General features: G+C 35.1%; 1 protein-coding gene across 2 annotated transcripts in view; it reads right to left on the bottom strand.

Annotated features, from left to right (window-relative positions):
• Positions 1-15,417, bottom strand: part of LOC145269129 (uncharacterized) — a 127,482-nt gene that overhangs the window by 33,019 nt on the left and 79,046 nt on the right. For both annotated transcript variants that reach the window (XM_080124731.1, XM_080124730.1), the window contains exons 12-14: positions 14,635-14,748; positions 5,879-5,927; positions 144-333 (exon numbers count right to left, since the gene is read on the bottom strand). In XM_080124731.1, the coding sequence (XP_079980857.1) occupies positions 144-333; positions 5,879-5,927; positions 14,635-14,748 (353 nt within the window). The remainder of the gene's footprint in view (positions 1-143; positions 334-5,878; positions 5,928-14,634; positions 14,749-15,417) is intronic.

Here is a 15,417-nt window from a genome sequence, read left to right on the forward strand (position 1 = left end):
TATATTATAGAAAACGCCATTATTTTTGCACCAACCTAATAATTGTCATTGGGCAACAAGAAAAAAAGAAACTCTAATAATCATTGGGGAGAGAGAAAAAAAACTAAGACAAATTAAAATTAATTTTCTTTTTTTTAACTTACCTGAAAGGATCTTTCGATTCCTTTGTCGTCTGCTTGTTAATCGAGAGTTTAAAAAGTTGGCGAATGTAAATTTTCTCCTCGACAGAACCACAGGTGATGAGACGGAAAACAATAACGTTCTTCTTTTGTCCAATTCGGTATATCCGATCTACGGCTTGACTATCAATGGCGGGATTCCAGCTGGGATCCACTAATTGAGTTGAGGAGAAGGTAAAAGATAATAAAAATATATATTTTCTAATATATAATGTCATTTTAAGAGATTTTCATGTTAGACCCAAACAACATTGAAGTTGACATATCCAACTTTAATTCTTATTAACAAATTTTTGTTTACTAGTGGGGAATGGGGGTCCAGTTTTGCCCAGTTGTAAAGTACGCTGAAATATATTTTAATTTGTCCACATTTTGTATATCTATTACATAAAAGGCTGTCTGTCTGTCTCCATATTTTCAAACTGTATCTCTTCTGAAACTAAAAATCGCAGAGCAGCGCTAGGGGCCTCAAATGATTGGATTTTTTTATGGATTATTCCTTTATGGGTTTTTAGCCGGTTAAAATAGTTTTTAAGCTGTTAAAAATGGGTCAAAACATACATAGTTTTAATTTTTAATCAGTTCGGATGTGTGTCATGTTGGGACAGTCGTTACGCCACCAACTTTGAATGCTGCAGTTTTGTGTGGCACAATATCTCAGTGCCACGGTGGCTAGCACTCTACAGCATAGCCGAGTGGTGATTTGGCCTTGGGCGCAGAGATACACAGAAGTGCAACCCCAGAATTCCCTTTCTAGATCGATCCCTTTTTTGTTCGGATGACATGGGGCGAGCACGCATGTTTCTGTCTCTCCGTGAACGAGCACCCACTTTCCATCAGCACTAGTTAGGACTATCTATGCAGCTCAGTCTATTAATTTTTAAAGTTTAAGTATCAATTGCTTTTGATCCTTATTGTAAAACATTGTAAAATATTGTAATATATTTATGTATAGAAAGAAAATAGTTAAAATTTCTCATAAATATTGCGATTGTGTCGTGTTGTGTGTTTTATTGAGTCTGCCATGAACGCCTTCATCAAACGACGAAGTGGTCCGGATGACGAAGAAAGAAAATTCCAACCAGAATACCACCAGGGTGAAGAGGTCATCTTGAGAGAATAAAGGAGCCACACCCACATCCAACATCTCAGGTATGATTTTCTTCTCGATACACAGACCCTGATGACTGGACATCCACACATTTTCCCGAGACCGTTTCTAAGACAATTAGCGTAACACGTAAAGCTAGTCACACGCCAGTGACCGGCTGATCGTATTATATGCTTACTGTGGCTATTTTTTTTTTTATTATTTATTTATTCACTCATTTTTTTGTATAATAAACAGTTAATTATGAATCATAAATATTATGATTGTGTCGTGTTGTGTGTTTTATTGAGTCTGCCATGAATGCCTTCATCAAACTCCGAAGCGGTCCGGAGGACGAAGAAAGAAAATTCCAACCAGAATGCCACCAGTGTGAAGAGGTCATCTTGAGAGAATAAAGGAGCCACACCCACATGCAACATCTCAGGTATGATTTTCTTCTTGATACACAGACCCTGATGATTGGACATCTTCACAAGACCGTTTCTAAGACAATTAGCGTAACACGTGAAGCCGGTCACACGCCAGTGACCGGCTTCACGTGTTATATTTGCTTTCGGTTCTAGCTGATGGTATCCAAATCTTTTTCTTTTTTTACTTTTGAAATCACGACTATATAATACATATGAAATCTGGACAAATTAAAATATTTTTAAACATATTTTACAGGCTAGTATTATTATAGTCATGATCTCAAAAGTGAAAAAAAAAATTTATTTGGGTGCCATCAGCTAGAATTGAAACTGAAACTTTGGCATTCAAAGCTGGTGACGTTACCACTGTACCAACGTGACACGCATATAAACTGATTAAAAATGAACTAAGATGAATGTACAAAATGTATAAAGATTTTTTTCAATTTTTACCAAGAAACCAATGGTAAGCGGCTGTTTCGATAACGCAAATTATTTTGCAAAGGTTATCAAAAGAAGTGGAGAGTACTGGAAATCTGGGGAGACTTGTTGTCACTCAGACTCCAGAGAACACCACAAGTTGTTCTCAAAGAAGTTGTTTTACAAGTACTTTCATGGAATGTGCTCCGATGAATGGAAATTTAAATTACTATTAACTAGAGGGAAGTGCCCGGCTTCGCCCAGTTGTAAAATATGCTTAAATATATTTTCATTTTTCCAGATTTCGTATCTATTATTATATAGTCGTGATTTCATAAGTAAAAAAAAAATAAAGTATTTGGGTACCATCAGCTAGAATCTAAACCAAAAGCAAAACTGTAGCATTCAAAGCTGGTGACGTTACCACTGTACCAACATGACACACATATGAACTGATTAAAAATGAAAAATGAAAAATAAACTAAGATGAATATACAAAATGTTTAACAATTTTAACCATCGAAAACCCCATAAAAGAGCAGTCCATAAAAAAATCCAATCATTTGAGGACCCTAGCACCACTCTGCGACTTTTAGTTTCAGAGGAGATAGGGTTTGAAAACATAGTGAGAGGCAGACAGCCAGACAGACATGTAGCCTTTTATATATTAGATTAGTGACTTTTGTCCCTTCAATGTAAGTGTGGTTTAATTTTTACATTCCTCTGCTTGTGTCTAACTTCAGCTAAACAATTATATTTTTTCATAGACATTAGCCTTTTTTATTTCCTTAAATTAATTGTATACCATAATACTAGGTAAAATAATTTCCCTTCTAATATTTACTTATAAAAAGTGAAAAAAAAAAAAAAAAATAAATAAAATTATTTGGATCCTATCAGTTAAAATCGAAACCGAAAGCAAAACTACAGCATTCAAAGCTGGTGACGTTACCACTGTACCAACGTGACATGTATATGAACTGATTAAAAATAAATTAAGATGAATGTACAAAATGTATAACGATTTTTTTCCTATTCCGACCTTTTTTGACCCCTTAAAAACTATTTTAACCGGCTAAAGACCCATAAAAGAATGGTCCATAAAAATCCAATCATTTGAGGCCCCCTAGTGCCGCTCTGTGACTTTTAGTTTCGGAGGAGACAGACAGACATTTAGCCTTTTATATATTAGACTAGCGAGGGGTACCCGGCATTGCCCGGGTTTTTGGAGGTGTGTGTGGAAATTTCGAGGTGGGGGGGGGGGGTAAAAAAAAAAAAAAAAAAGTAAGTATGAGGATCGAACCCAAACCCTTGAGGCAAAGTTGTAAATTAAAGTGTGACGTTAACCATTGCCCCACCGCGAGATGCTAACGGAAACACGTTTGAATTTATTTAATTACTTGGATTTGGCAGGTGCCTGTTTTAATGAGTTAATGAGGTAAAGTTTGACTGCGGGATTTTTATTTTCCCAAGATGTTATAGGAAAAAGACTAACCCACATGCGGCGAGCGACAAATGTTGAATATTTATCTTCCCGAAATCGAGCAAATTAAATAGAGAGGCGAGTTCGTTGTTAACTGTGAGATATTACAATTTACATGTGATACAAAAAGTTTTTAAAAGTTGTGAACCGACCGACCGCTTCTCCGAAAAAAAACTTTTGTAGACATACAGAAAAAGCGAACACACATACATACATACATACATTTTCGCTATTGGCATCATAATAATATTAGGTGCTTGTCCAGAACTGTCATCCTGTATAAAGTATGCACCCGTGACAGAAATTCCAAAAATCACATATATTGATTGAACATCAATCGAAATGAATGGCTCTCATCTAGGGGAGGCCCCATGTTTTGATAAGCTTCTGGGCTTGATCGTTACTCCTGATCTTAAATGAAACACATACATCAAGTCTGTGGCCAAGGTCTCTGGGAAAATGGTGGGATCGTTCTACCGCTCAAGAAGATATCACACTAATGATGCAATTCTCTATCTATATAAAAGCCAAGTACGTCCAAGGATGGAGTACTGCTGCCACATCTGGGCAGGAGCTGCTAAAAACAGCCTATCCTGCCTTGAAAGAGTACAAAATAGACTTTGTGGCTTGGTGGGGGATGCCCGCTTCTATTTCCTGCAACCTCTTTCCCACAGAAGAGACGTAGCTAGCCTTTGTTCTATTGTTATTTCCATCTGAGCTCCATTCTCTGGTTCCCCCTCGCCAATCTTTTTAAAAAAAACACCCGATTAGCTGAAACCACCGTCAATAATTTCCCCCACTCCTTATCTGTGCCTAAATCAAAACGTAGATTCCATGAACAAAGCTTCTTTCTTAGAACTGCAAGCCTGTGGAACGCTGTTCTGCTTGCCTGTTTCCCTCCCGACTTCAACCTGGATGTCTTCAAGTCCAACACAAACAAATTCCTGATGAACCGCCCCCTTAAGTAATGACACTTTATCAATTCTCCAATACTATTACTACACTATCCCTTTGATTACTGTACACACAATAACCCTTATCCCCGAGTGGCCATTGGGGCTTGATTAGTGGTGAACTCCATGTAAAAAAAAAAAAAAAAAAAAAAAGTTTTATTTTTAAAAATGATACTCAAATTTTAAACAAGTGACAATCTTGTGACCGCCCCCCCCTCTTGAAAACAATCTGTAGCAACAAGGGAAATAACTCCAAATAATTCAAACTTGTGAGATTTTAAAAAGCCATTCTTAACATGAGGAGGTAGGTGGGTGTCGGTGGAAAAACTCAAATTCGTTAAAAAAATGATTTTCTTCATAAAAATAAAACTACTTGATCAATTTACATAATTTTTGGAGTACAATATTTTCTTTCTGTCATGGGTACATAAAAAAAAAATTGATAAAAATCTGTTATGTGGTGGAATGCCTAACATTTTTACTATAGTTTATTTAAAACATTATGTAATCTCGCACAACTGATTATAAAACTGTTCAAGATCAGGAAAAAATAAAATCCAACAAGGATAATAAGTAATAAATAATGAAAAAAAAAAAAAAATAAAATAAAAAAATAAAAAGAAAAAAGAAAAAAGAAAAAGAAAAAAGAAAAGAAAAAAGAAAAAAAAGAAGAAAAAAAAGAAGAAAAAAAAGAAAAAAGAAAAAAAAGAAAAGAAAAAAGAAAAGAAAAAATAAAAATAAAAAATAAGACAAAGAAAAAAAGACACAAAGAAAAAAGACAAAGAAAAAAGACAAAGAAAAAAATAAAAAGAAATAAAAAGAAAAAAGAAATAAAAAGAAATAAAAAGAAAGAAAAAGAAAAGAAAAAGAAAAAGAAAAGAAAAAGAAAAGAAAAAATGAAAAAGAAATAAAAAGAAAAAGAAATAAAAAGAAAAAGAAATAAAAAGAAAAAGAAATAAAGAAAAAGTAAAGAAAAAGAAGTAAAGAAAAAGTAAAGAAAAAGAAATAAAGAAAAAGAAATAAAGAAAAAGAAATAAAGAAAAAGAAATAAAGAAATAAAAAAAGAAAAAGAAAGAAAAAGAAAAAAAAGGAAAAAAAGAAAAAAAAAGAAATAAAGAAAAAAAGAAAAGAAAAAGAAAAGTCTTCCTTATACCTCACATTAAAATCATACGACTACTTTAAGAACAAATAATTTTATTTTTATTTTTAGACATTATACATCTAAGGTTAAGCTGATTAAACATAATTTTGTGGATGCTTGTTGTATATTTTTCAAGTTTTAGAAAAACAAACAAACAGATCTATACCTATAGATAACTCACCAATTATCATTCTGTCAGCAACCGTCAAGTTCAAACCAACACCACCAACCTGAAATATAATAGGATTGATTTCTTTTATGGCATATCAAACCTTTTTTTAAAAATTATATGGTGAAGACATCTTCTATAATAGAAATCTCACCTGTCTGTTTAAATGTATGTATGTATGTATGCATGTCTGTTTAAATGTATGTATGTATGTATGTCTGTTTAAATGTATGTATGTATGTATGCATGTCTGTTTAAATGTATGTATGTATGTATGCATGTCTGTTTAAATGTATGTATGTATGTATGTCTGTTTAAATGTATGTATGCCTTAAACTTTCAACAGAGGTAACAGATTTTCACGAGATCGGTATAATTTTGAAGCTCGGCCCTTCGTACAACAAATATCGAAAAATTAGCTAAACATTAATTCCTTCACTCTCAACTGAGTACTTTTCTATAAGGAGGGATCACTTTTTTTGCCGATATTTTCGAAAGTCGTCATCTCTTTTCGATTGGCTAGCCCCTTCTAGTTTGGCGATAGATGCAACGGCAAAGACTCCCCCCCCCACACTCTTTTCCTCCTTTGCGGTATGGGCTTGAGCTTGCCTGCCTACTCCCACCTTTTTTTTTTTTTTTTTTTTTGCTCAACACACCCAGGCTAGTTTATTACATAAATATAAATTTTGTCTGTCACAATTTTAAAAAAATATAATACATACATTATGGAATTTGTCTCATTTCAAATAATCAGAAATCTGTACTTTCAGAAATGGGGAATTTTTTTTTTTTTTTTTTTACTCTGATTCACCTCAAACAAGGCCCCTTGCCGCAGAAACGTAACTTGATACTATGGACTAGCATGGTCGTAAAATACGCTTAAATACTATATTTTTTGTCCAGATTCCATACATATTATTATAGAAGCGTAATTAAAAAAAAAAAAAAAAAAAAATTATATATATATATATATATATATATATATATATATATATATATATATATTTGGGTGCCATCAGCTAGAATTGAAACTGAAACCAAAACTGTAGCAAAGCTGGTGATGTTACCATAGTACCAACGTGACATGTATATGAAATGATTAAAAATAAACTAAGATGAATGTACAAAATGTATTACGATTTTTTTCACTTTTGTGTATGTTAGATTCCCATGGGGATGTGTGTGTGTGTGTGTGTATATTCTGTACATATATACGTGTATACTGAATATCTTCTTGAATTTGCGTCAGTTCGTCATACATGTATTTATGTGTGATCACCTCACAAAACTTATCTAGTGCATGTTCACATATAACGACAAATAAGGGACGGAACAAACATCTTGCCAGACAAAGGAAAGACATACCTTCAACAAAATACCATTCAATGGAGGTACAACATTATTAACAACTAGCGGGGGTACCCGGCGTTGCCCGAGTGTTTGTTTCCGGGACGGGGGGGGGGGGGAGTTTTAAAAAATGTTATGGTAGGTAAGTAGGAAGGATCAAACCCGGAGTCATGAGTAAAAGTAGGAAAATAAAGTGTGAAAAAAAAAACAAAAACATCTGCAACGTTAACAGTTCGGCCACCAAGAAAAGTCCATTCCAGTTGTTTAGGAAAAAAAAACGACTACAGTAGGTCGGCGCGAACGTGAAAATATAATGTGAATTGTCCAGCACGCTAACCACTACGCCACAGAGCACTGCAGCTTAGTTTAGTGATTTTAAATAACTTCACATGAAAGAACTACGAAGCCAAACCGGTGTTCTCTTCTCAACCGTTCCTTGTGAACGATCCCCAAACGGTGTTAAGTGGTGGCAGGGGGAGGAGGAATTTATTAGAGAGAAAATATTTTACCACTTCCATTGATCTTAACCGATTTTGGCCGTGACTTCTCAGCAGAAAAAGTATAGAAATCTATGATTATCGAGGAATTTCAGAAATAATAAGCCTATAACACACCTCAGATATTGTTCTGCCGTTTGTGCATATTATATTTGCATGAAATATCTTGATTTTTAATCCTATTAATGTCAAAATCAGACGGGAAAAAATGAGTTCATTTTATTTATATAGAGATTAGAGAACACACTTGGCACATTTTTATTTTGTCAGACAGAAAGCTACAATGAAAATTCTACCACGAACAAAAGACCTTGGGTATCTTTTCGGCAACCTTTATTCCAAATGTTGTTTGCATGAACGCTGATACAGTCCTGTCTACATCGTAATTATTGGTCTTACCCCTGCTGGGTGCCATTCTGTCTGTCGACCGTCTCCTTCAGCCGCCTGTTTCAAACTGTCAACCAACTAACTAGCATCAATTGAAATGGATGGCTCTTATCTAGGAGAAGCCCCGTGTTTTGATAAGCTTCTGCGCTTGTTGAGCTTTACTCCTGATCTGAAATGGAACACGTACATCAAGTCTGTTGCCAAGGTCGCTGGAAAGATGGTGGGATCCTTCTACCGCTCAAGAAGATATCTCACTACTGATGCAATTCTCTATCTATATAAAAGCCAAGTACAACCAAGGATGGAATACTGCTGCCATATCTGGGCAGGAGCTGCTAAAAACAGCCTATCATGCCTTGACCGAGTACAAAATAGACTTTGTGGCTTATGGGGGATGCCCTTTTCTCTTCCCTGCAACCTCTCTCCCATAGAAGAGACGTTGTGAGCCTATCTTTGTTTTATTGTTATTTCCATGGCAGGTGCTCGCCTGAGCTCCAATCTCTAGTCCCCCCTCACAAATCTTTTACGAAAAACACCCGTCTAGCTGAAACCACTGTCAAAAATTTCCCCCACTCTTTATCTGTGCCTAAATCAAAACATAGATTCCATGAACAGAGCTTCTTTCTTAGAACTGCACGCCTGTGGAACTCTGTTCCGTCTGCTTGCTTCCAACCTGACTACAACCTGGATGTCTTCAAGTCCGACGTAAACAAATTCCTGATGAACCGCCCCCTTAAGTAGACATTTTTATTAACCCCTCCATACTAACGTACTGTACATGCAATAACCCTTATCCCTGAGTGGCTTCTGGGCCTTGATATGTGGTGATCACCTTGTAAAAAAAAACAAAAAACAAAAAAAAAAAAAAAAAAAAAACAACTTTCTAAGACATCTCTAAACTCGTTGCCTCATGTATCTATGTAACCAAAACTCCTTGCCTGGTTTTTTGTCACATATCTTTATTTATTAAAACCAAACATTCCAATCATATATTGTTTAAAATCCTTCTAAACATTTTATTGTTTTACACATTTCTGGCTTAATAATTTCTACATTAAATTCCAGTCCGATTTCGAAACATTCTTCTGTTATCAAAACACTTTATTATTTCCATAACATTGTCACCAGTTCAAACGTCGGTCATTCACCTCTCTATCAAGGACATCCGACATTGCCCGGCTATAATATACAGAGTGGAACGATAAAATTGTCACCCTAGAAAAAACATGATTCCATTTTTGTTTGATGAAAACCGGTTTTCTTTTTTAGTTGCAAACCATCTAGTAATCGGTCAGATAGAATGATAAAATTGTCGCCTTAAAAAAGAATACATGATTCCATTTCCATTTGATGAATTTTTTGTGTTGCAAACCATCAACTTGGTCACTTGTGTACAAATCAATAAAGATAGGAATCTTCTATCATGTCTGAAAGTGACACAATGTTCAACGAGCGAGATGGATTGGTTGGTTGATTGTTTTTGTTTTACGGCATATCAACCCTTTTCAGGTTATTTAATGCCGAATCCGGTGATTTTGAAGAAAACATTTTTTAATAGAATATATTTGTTGTTTTCAAGTCGGTTTCTATTTAACCCATAGTTGGGACCCTAACAGGTACTACCACTCAGGGTCAGAGTGGACCTGGGAGCAATGGCAATTAAAGGGTGGCTCCACACTTCCCAAAGCCCGCAAGCTGGGGCCTCACCATCGGATATAGTTTTAGGTTATATCCAGGACCAGCGAGATGGAAGATGCGCTGCTGTACAACTCATGCTCTTTACCAATCCAAGTTATGACAACAGGACCATTGCCAGCACCCTCAAAATGCATCGCTGGATTGCTATGAATAAAAGGACATGCCCAGGGTGATGAAAACAAAGTTTTCCTCAATGTTTATGCTCTTCGGTGTGATTTCAAGTAAGGGCCACATCATGCCACCTCACATCTTTGAAGTCGGCTTGAAAATCAACACCAAAGTGTACCTGGAGGTGCTGAAGAGTATAGTGATCCCCTGGTGCAATCAGGTGGCCGCTGGCAGAACCTGGGTGTGGCAGCAGGACTTGGCACTGGCCCACAATTTCAAAGATACCCAGGCTTGGCTTCAGAAGGAGTGCTACGACTTTGTACCTTTCTCTCACTGGCTCCCCTCCTCTTCCGACCTAAACTCGATAAGCTACTTTGTTTGGTGATACGTCAAGAAACATCACCAACATGACCTCCCACAACACCAAAGCCAGCTTGACCGCCACCATCCGCTGAGTATTCGTTGAGCTCCTGCCTGTGCTTGTGGAAAAGGCATGCTCTAAGTTCCAGCGCCGTATTGAGGCTGAAGGCGGTTACATTGAATAGATGTCAGCTCTACTACATCATCAAGTTAACCGAATTGATTTTTTCAATAAAAGTTTTAAAATAAAGCTGTGGTGTTGTTTTCTTTAGGGCGACAACTTGATCGTTCCATCCTGTATTATTATTAACTATATGGATATCCTAACTGACGAGTTGTGCAGTGAGATGCTTATTCACATTACATTTAAATTGATGCACATTGGTACAGTCTAGGATAAAGTGAGCAAGGAGGGAATTTCAAGGAAAAAGCTATTAGGGTAGAAAGGAGTTTAAATAGTGGACTCGCAGGTTGTATGCTATGAACCATGGTGATTGAAAGGTTTCTCGTAGTTGTAAAAGAAAAGCTCTGTCTTAGTAGAGGAGCCGGGAGATGAAGAAAAAAAAAAGAAAAAAGAAAAAAAAGAAAAAAAAGGAAAAAAAGAAAAGAAAAGAAAAAAAAGGAAAAAAAGAAAAGAAAAGAAAAAAGGAAAAAAAGGAAAAAAAGGAAAAAAAGAAACAAAAAGAAAAAAAGAAAAAAAAAAGGAAAAAAAAAAAGAAAAAAAAAAGAAAAAAAAAGAAAAAAAAAGAAAAAAAAAAGAAGAAAAAAAAAGAAAAAAAAGAAAAAAAAGAAAAAAAGAAAAAAAAAGAAAAAGAAAAGAAAAAAAAGAAAAAAAAAACAAGAAAAAAAAGAAAAAAGTAAAAACGAAAAAGAAAAAAAAAACAAGAAAAAAAAAGAAAAAAGGAAAAAAGGAAAAACGAAAAAGAAAAAAAAAGAAAAAAAAGAAAGGAAAAGAAAAAAAGAAAGAAAAAGAAAAAAAGAAAAAAACAAAGAAAAAACAAAAAACAAAAAAGAAAAAACAAAAAAGAAAAAAAAAGAAAAAACAAAAAACAAAAGAAAACAAAAAAAAATAAATAAATAAAAAGCAGCAAAACCTTAACCTACATCTAAAATTTTAAGTGTTTAAACTCAAAATTGGCAGAGGAGCTTGGTAAAGTTTTCAAAAGGTCAAATCATTGAACTTTGACCCCTTAACAGCCAAATTTCTGGCCAAAAACCGATTAAAAAGATTTTCCCAAATCTCAATACCCCTTATGTCAAATCTCGAGTCTGTAGACCGAAAATTGACAGAGTAGTTTGGTAGGGAAATGTACACAGACAATTTCACTTTTATAGATATACTAGTGAGGGTGCCCGGCGTTGCCCGGGTGTTTGGAAAAAAAAAAAAGTATTAGCCACCTCAGAATCTCTACAGTGAAGGGGTTAGATTTTGCTAATTGTTGGATTGGTCAGATGTATTTATATTGAGAGAGCCTCAGTGCTAGGAGTTTCAGAGCACATTCCACAAAAGTACTTGTAAAACGCATTCGGGAATGCAACATAGCAGCAACAGTAGATGGGTACATAATGTGGGATATATTAGATTAGACGTTCTTCTTCCATATCTAAGAAGAAGATGTTAATAGTTGGTGCCCTTGCACAAATTTGACACCAGGTCAAATGTCGGCCACTCACCTATCTACCTAGTACATCCGACGTTGCCCGGGCCATAATATATTATTTAATTTTTTTTTTATTATTATTTAAAAAAAAAAAAATTTTTTTAGACTTGATTTTTTTTTTTTTTTTTTTTTTACACGGTGGGCACCACTTATTAAGACCCGGAAGCCACTCAGGGATAAGGGTTATTGCAAGTAAAGTACGTTAATATGGAGATTTAATGAAGTGTTTACTTAAGAGGGCAGTTCATTAGGAATTTGTTAACGTTGGACTTGAAGACATCCAAGTTGTAGTCCGGTGGGAAGCAGGCAGACGGAACAGAGTTCCACAGGCGTGCAGTTCTAAGGAAGAAGCTTTGTTCATGGAATCTACGTTTTGATTTAGGCACAGATAAAGAGTGGGGGAAATTTTTCACAGTGGATTCAGCTAGATGGGTGTTTTTCGTGAAAGATTGGCGAGGGGGGACCAGAGATTGGAGTTCAGACGAGCACCTGCCATGGGAATAATGATAAAACAAGGATAGGCTCGCAACGTCTCTTCTGTGGGAGAGAGGTTGCAGGGTAGAGAAAAGGGCATCCCCCACTAAGCCACAAAGTCTATTTTGTACTCTGTCAAGGCAGGATAGGCTGTTTTTAGCAGCTCCTGCCCAGATATGGCAGCAGTATTCCATCCTTGGACAAATTATTTTAGATTTATTTTATGCAAATTAGATAATGGGGTATCATTTTAATACTTGCTGCATGGGTGAATGGTGGCTTTGTATTGAAGTATTTAGTTTTCTCCCACTGCACGAACTGAAACACCAGGGCTGGAAAGTGAGACTGAGGTACCTGAGCAGCCTCGTCGGCATTCCCCATTGAGGGCACCTCAAGCGATTAGCAATAAACTGAAAGAGAGAAGGCAAAGCCTGGGAGAGTGAACCTCCTAGAACTGCACAAAACTAAACTCCCACTGCAAAACCAAAAGGGACTGGATCATTACACAAATCTGTTGATTTTGGGGACCCAAAATAGAATACTGACAGCTGCAACAAGTATTCCGGCTTTGTCTTCTATGTATTTGTTCCAATTCATGTTTCCTGTGAATGTTAGGCAGAGGAATTTAAATAGTGGACTCGCAGGTTGTATGCTATGAACCATGGTGGTTGAAAGGTTTCTCATAGTTGTAAAAGAAAAGCTCTGTCTTAGAGGAGCTGTGAGATAAAAAAAAAAAAAAAAAAATGAAATAAAATAAAAAAAATAAATAAATAAAATAAAAAAAATTAAAAAAAAATTTTTTTTTTACATTTTTAAAAAATTAAAAAAAAAAATTAAAAAAAAAAACAAAACTTAACCTACATCTAAAATTTTAAGTATTTAAACTCAAAATTGGCGGAGGAGTTTGGTAAAGTTTTTGACGGCCGAATTTCTGTCCGAAATCTGATTAAAAAGATGTTCCCAAATCTCAGTATCCCTTATATTAAATCTCGAGTCTGTAGACTGAAAATTGACAGAGTAGTTTGTTAGGGAAATGTACACACAGACAATTTCACTTTTATAGATATACTAGTGGGGATGCCCGGCGTTGCCCGGGTGTTTGGAAAAAAAAAAAAAAAAAAAGTGTTAGCAGACAGGCAGGCTCAAACCCGTGACGCGAAGGCAGAAAAAAAGAAAATGAAAGAAAAGCCGAGACCTCACCGCTACGTTAAGATGCAAGAGGAAGTGAAAAGTGTTCAAATTTATCGATGTCGATCTAAAAGTTGACTTGAAGTGAATAAGTTAAGAACCACGCAGGCGCAGAAATGAAGGTTTGCTGCAGGCCAGTTTCTGCTTCCCCACGATGTTGAGGAAAACCAGCTCCCTCCCCCACAAGAAAGGGGATGTTACAATATTTTTGGACTATAACCGGGAGATTCTATTTATAAACGAATATAATCAGGAGGTTCTATTTATAAACGATGCTGCTAGGAACCGACGAATCGGATTAATTCACGTTCCGCTACCAACCAATCAGAAACCAGAATTGCTCCATAAATATTAAACCTTTCTGTAGCAATTTCGAATATGTTTTCTCTGTCTCAACACGGGAATAATCTTTTGCTCTGTGGATTCCAACTCGAGAACTGTGTAGAACGAACCATCGGAAACTGTTCTGAAACTAAACATGGCTTACACTTCTAGAGGTTATGGGCCTAGCACGCTTCCACTGCAAATGAACCGCAATTGTTTGATATGAAGGATTTACCCAACATTGATCTGGAGGTTCCAGCCGGAAAGCCAGGCGGCCTACTTCGCTCCGATTAGTTTCGCTTTTATACGAAAAAGACTAACAAACACGCGAAAAGACGGAATAGCGGTAATTTTATAAAAGTCGCTCAAAATAAATGTAGAGATGATGTCTGTTCACAAATCGTAGATATTATAATCTAGGGAGTATATAAAAAGTAGATATTATAATCTAGGAAGTATATAAAAAGTTCTCAAAAATAGTAAGCCTCTCGAGAACCCCCCTCCTCCGAAAAAGCGTTTTGCGGACATACAAAAACGCGCGCGCCACTTTTGCCTTTTAGATAAACTAAAAATAAAGTTTTATTTTTATGAATTACTAAGCTACAGTATAACACGTTACATGGGTTGAAATGGTGTAAATTATAATGACTGAGATGAGAACAATACTCTGAAACAGTCCAAATTATTAATCCGTATCTTAAAAAAAAAGTCGTTTTGATCTTACTTGTGTCGTAAGTAGAAATATATGGATGTCCTTTCGAGTTTCAAATTTACGGATTATTTCTGCTCTCTCCTCCAGTTTGGTAATCGTTCCATCCATTCTGACAAATCGGTAGCCCTTTAAGTGAGAAAGAGAAAAAAAAAAAAAAGGATGAAAGTGTTACATATCCCAGTCAAGTGTTCCCAAAAGTCATTCGAGATGAACCTGGCAATGGAGTGCAAGAAACACCATAAAATGATGGATTATCAAAAAAAAAGTCAGATGTACCAAAAGGTCATTTGAAAATAAAACTTTAAAAAATAATACATCTGCCCCCACCTCTGGAGAAGAAGAACATAACATGATCAATAGTCAAAAAATAAATGTTGGATGTACAAAAAGGTTCTTTTGGAATACTATCGACAGCCCCTTCCCTAAGAGGAAAAAAAATCATAAGAAAATAGTTAATCAACACAACACATAAAATTAAACAAAATTGAACATCAAAAATTTTAAATAAAAAAAAAACCATTAAAATTAAACATTAAAAATTTTAAATAAAAAAAAATAAATCAAAATAACCCATTAAAATTGAACATTAAAAATTTTAAATAAAAATAACCCATTAAAATTAAACATCAAAAATTTTAAATAAAAAATAACCCATTAAAATTAAAAAATAACCCATTAAAATTAAATATTAAAAATTTGAAATAAAAAATAACCCATCAAAATTGAACAGTAAAAATTTTAAAGAAAAAATAACCCATTAAAACTGAACATTGAAAATTTTAAAGAAAAAATAAA

The sequence above is a fragment of the Euprymna scolopes genome, chromosome 45 (genome assembly GCF_053919585.1).
Source record: "Euprymna scolopes isolate OS-2025 chromosome 45, ASM5391958v1, whole genome shotgun sequence".
Lineage (NCBI taxonomy): Eukaryota > Metazoa > Mollusca > Cephalopoda > Sepiida > Sepiolidae > Euprymna > Euprymna scolopes.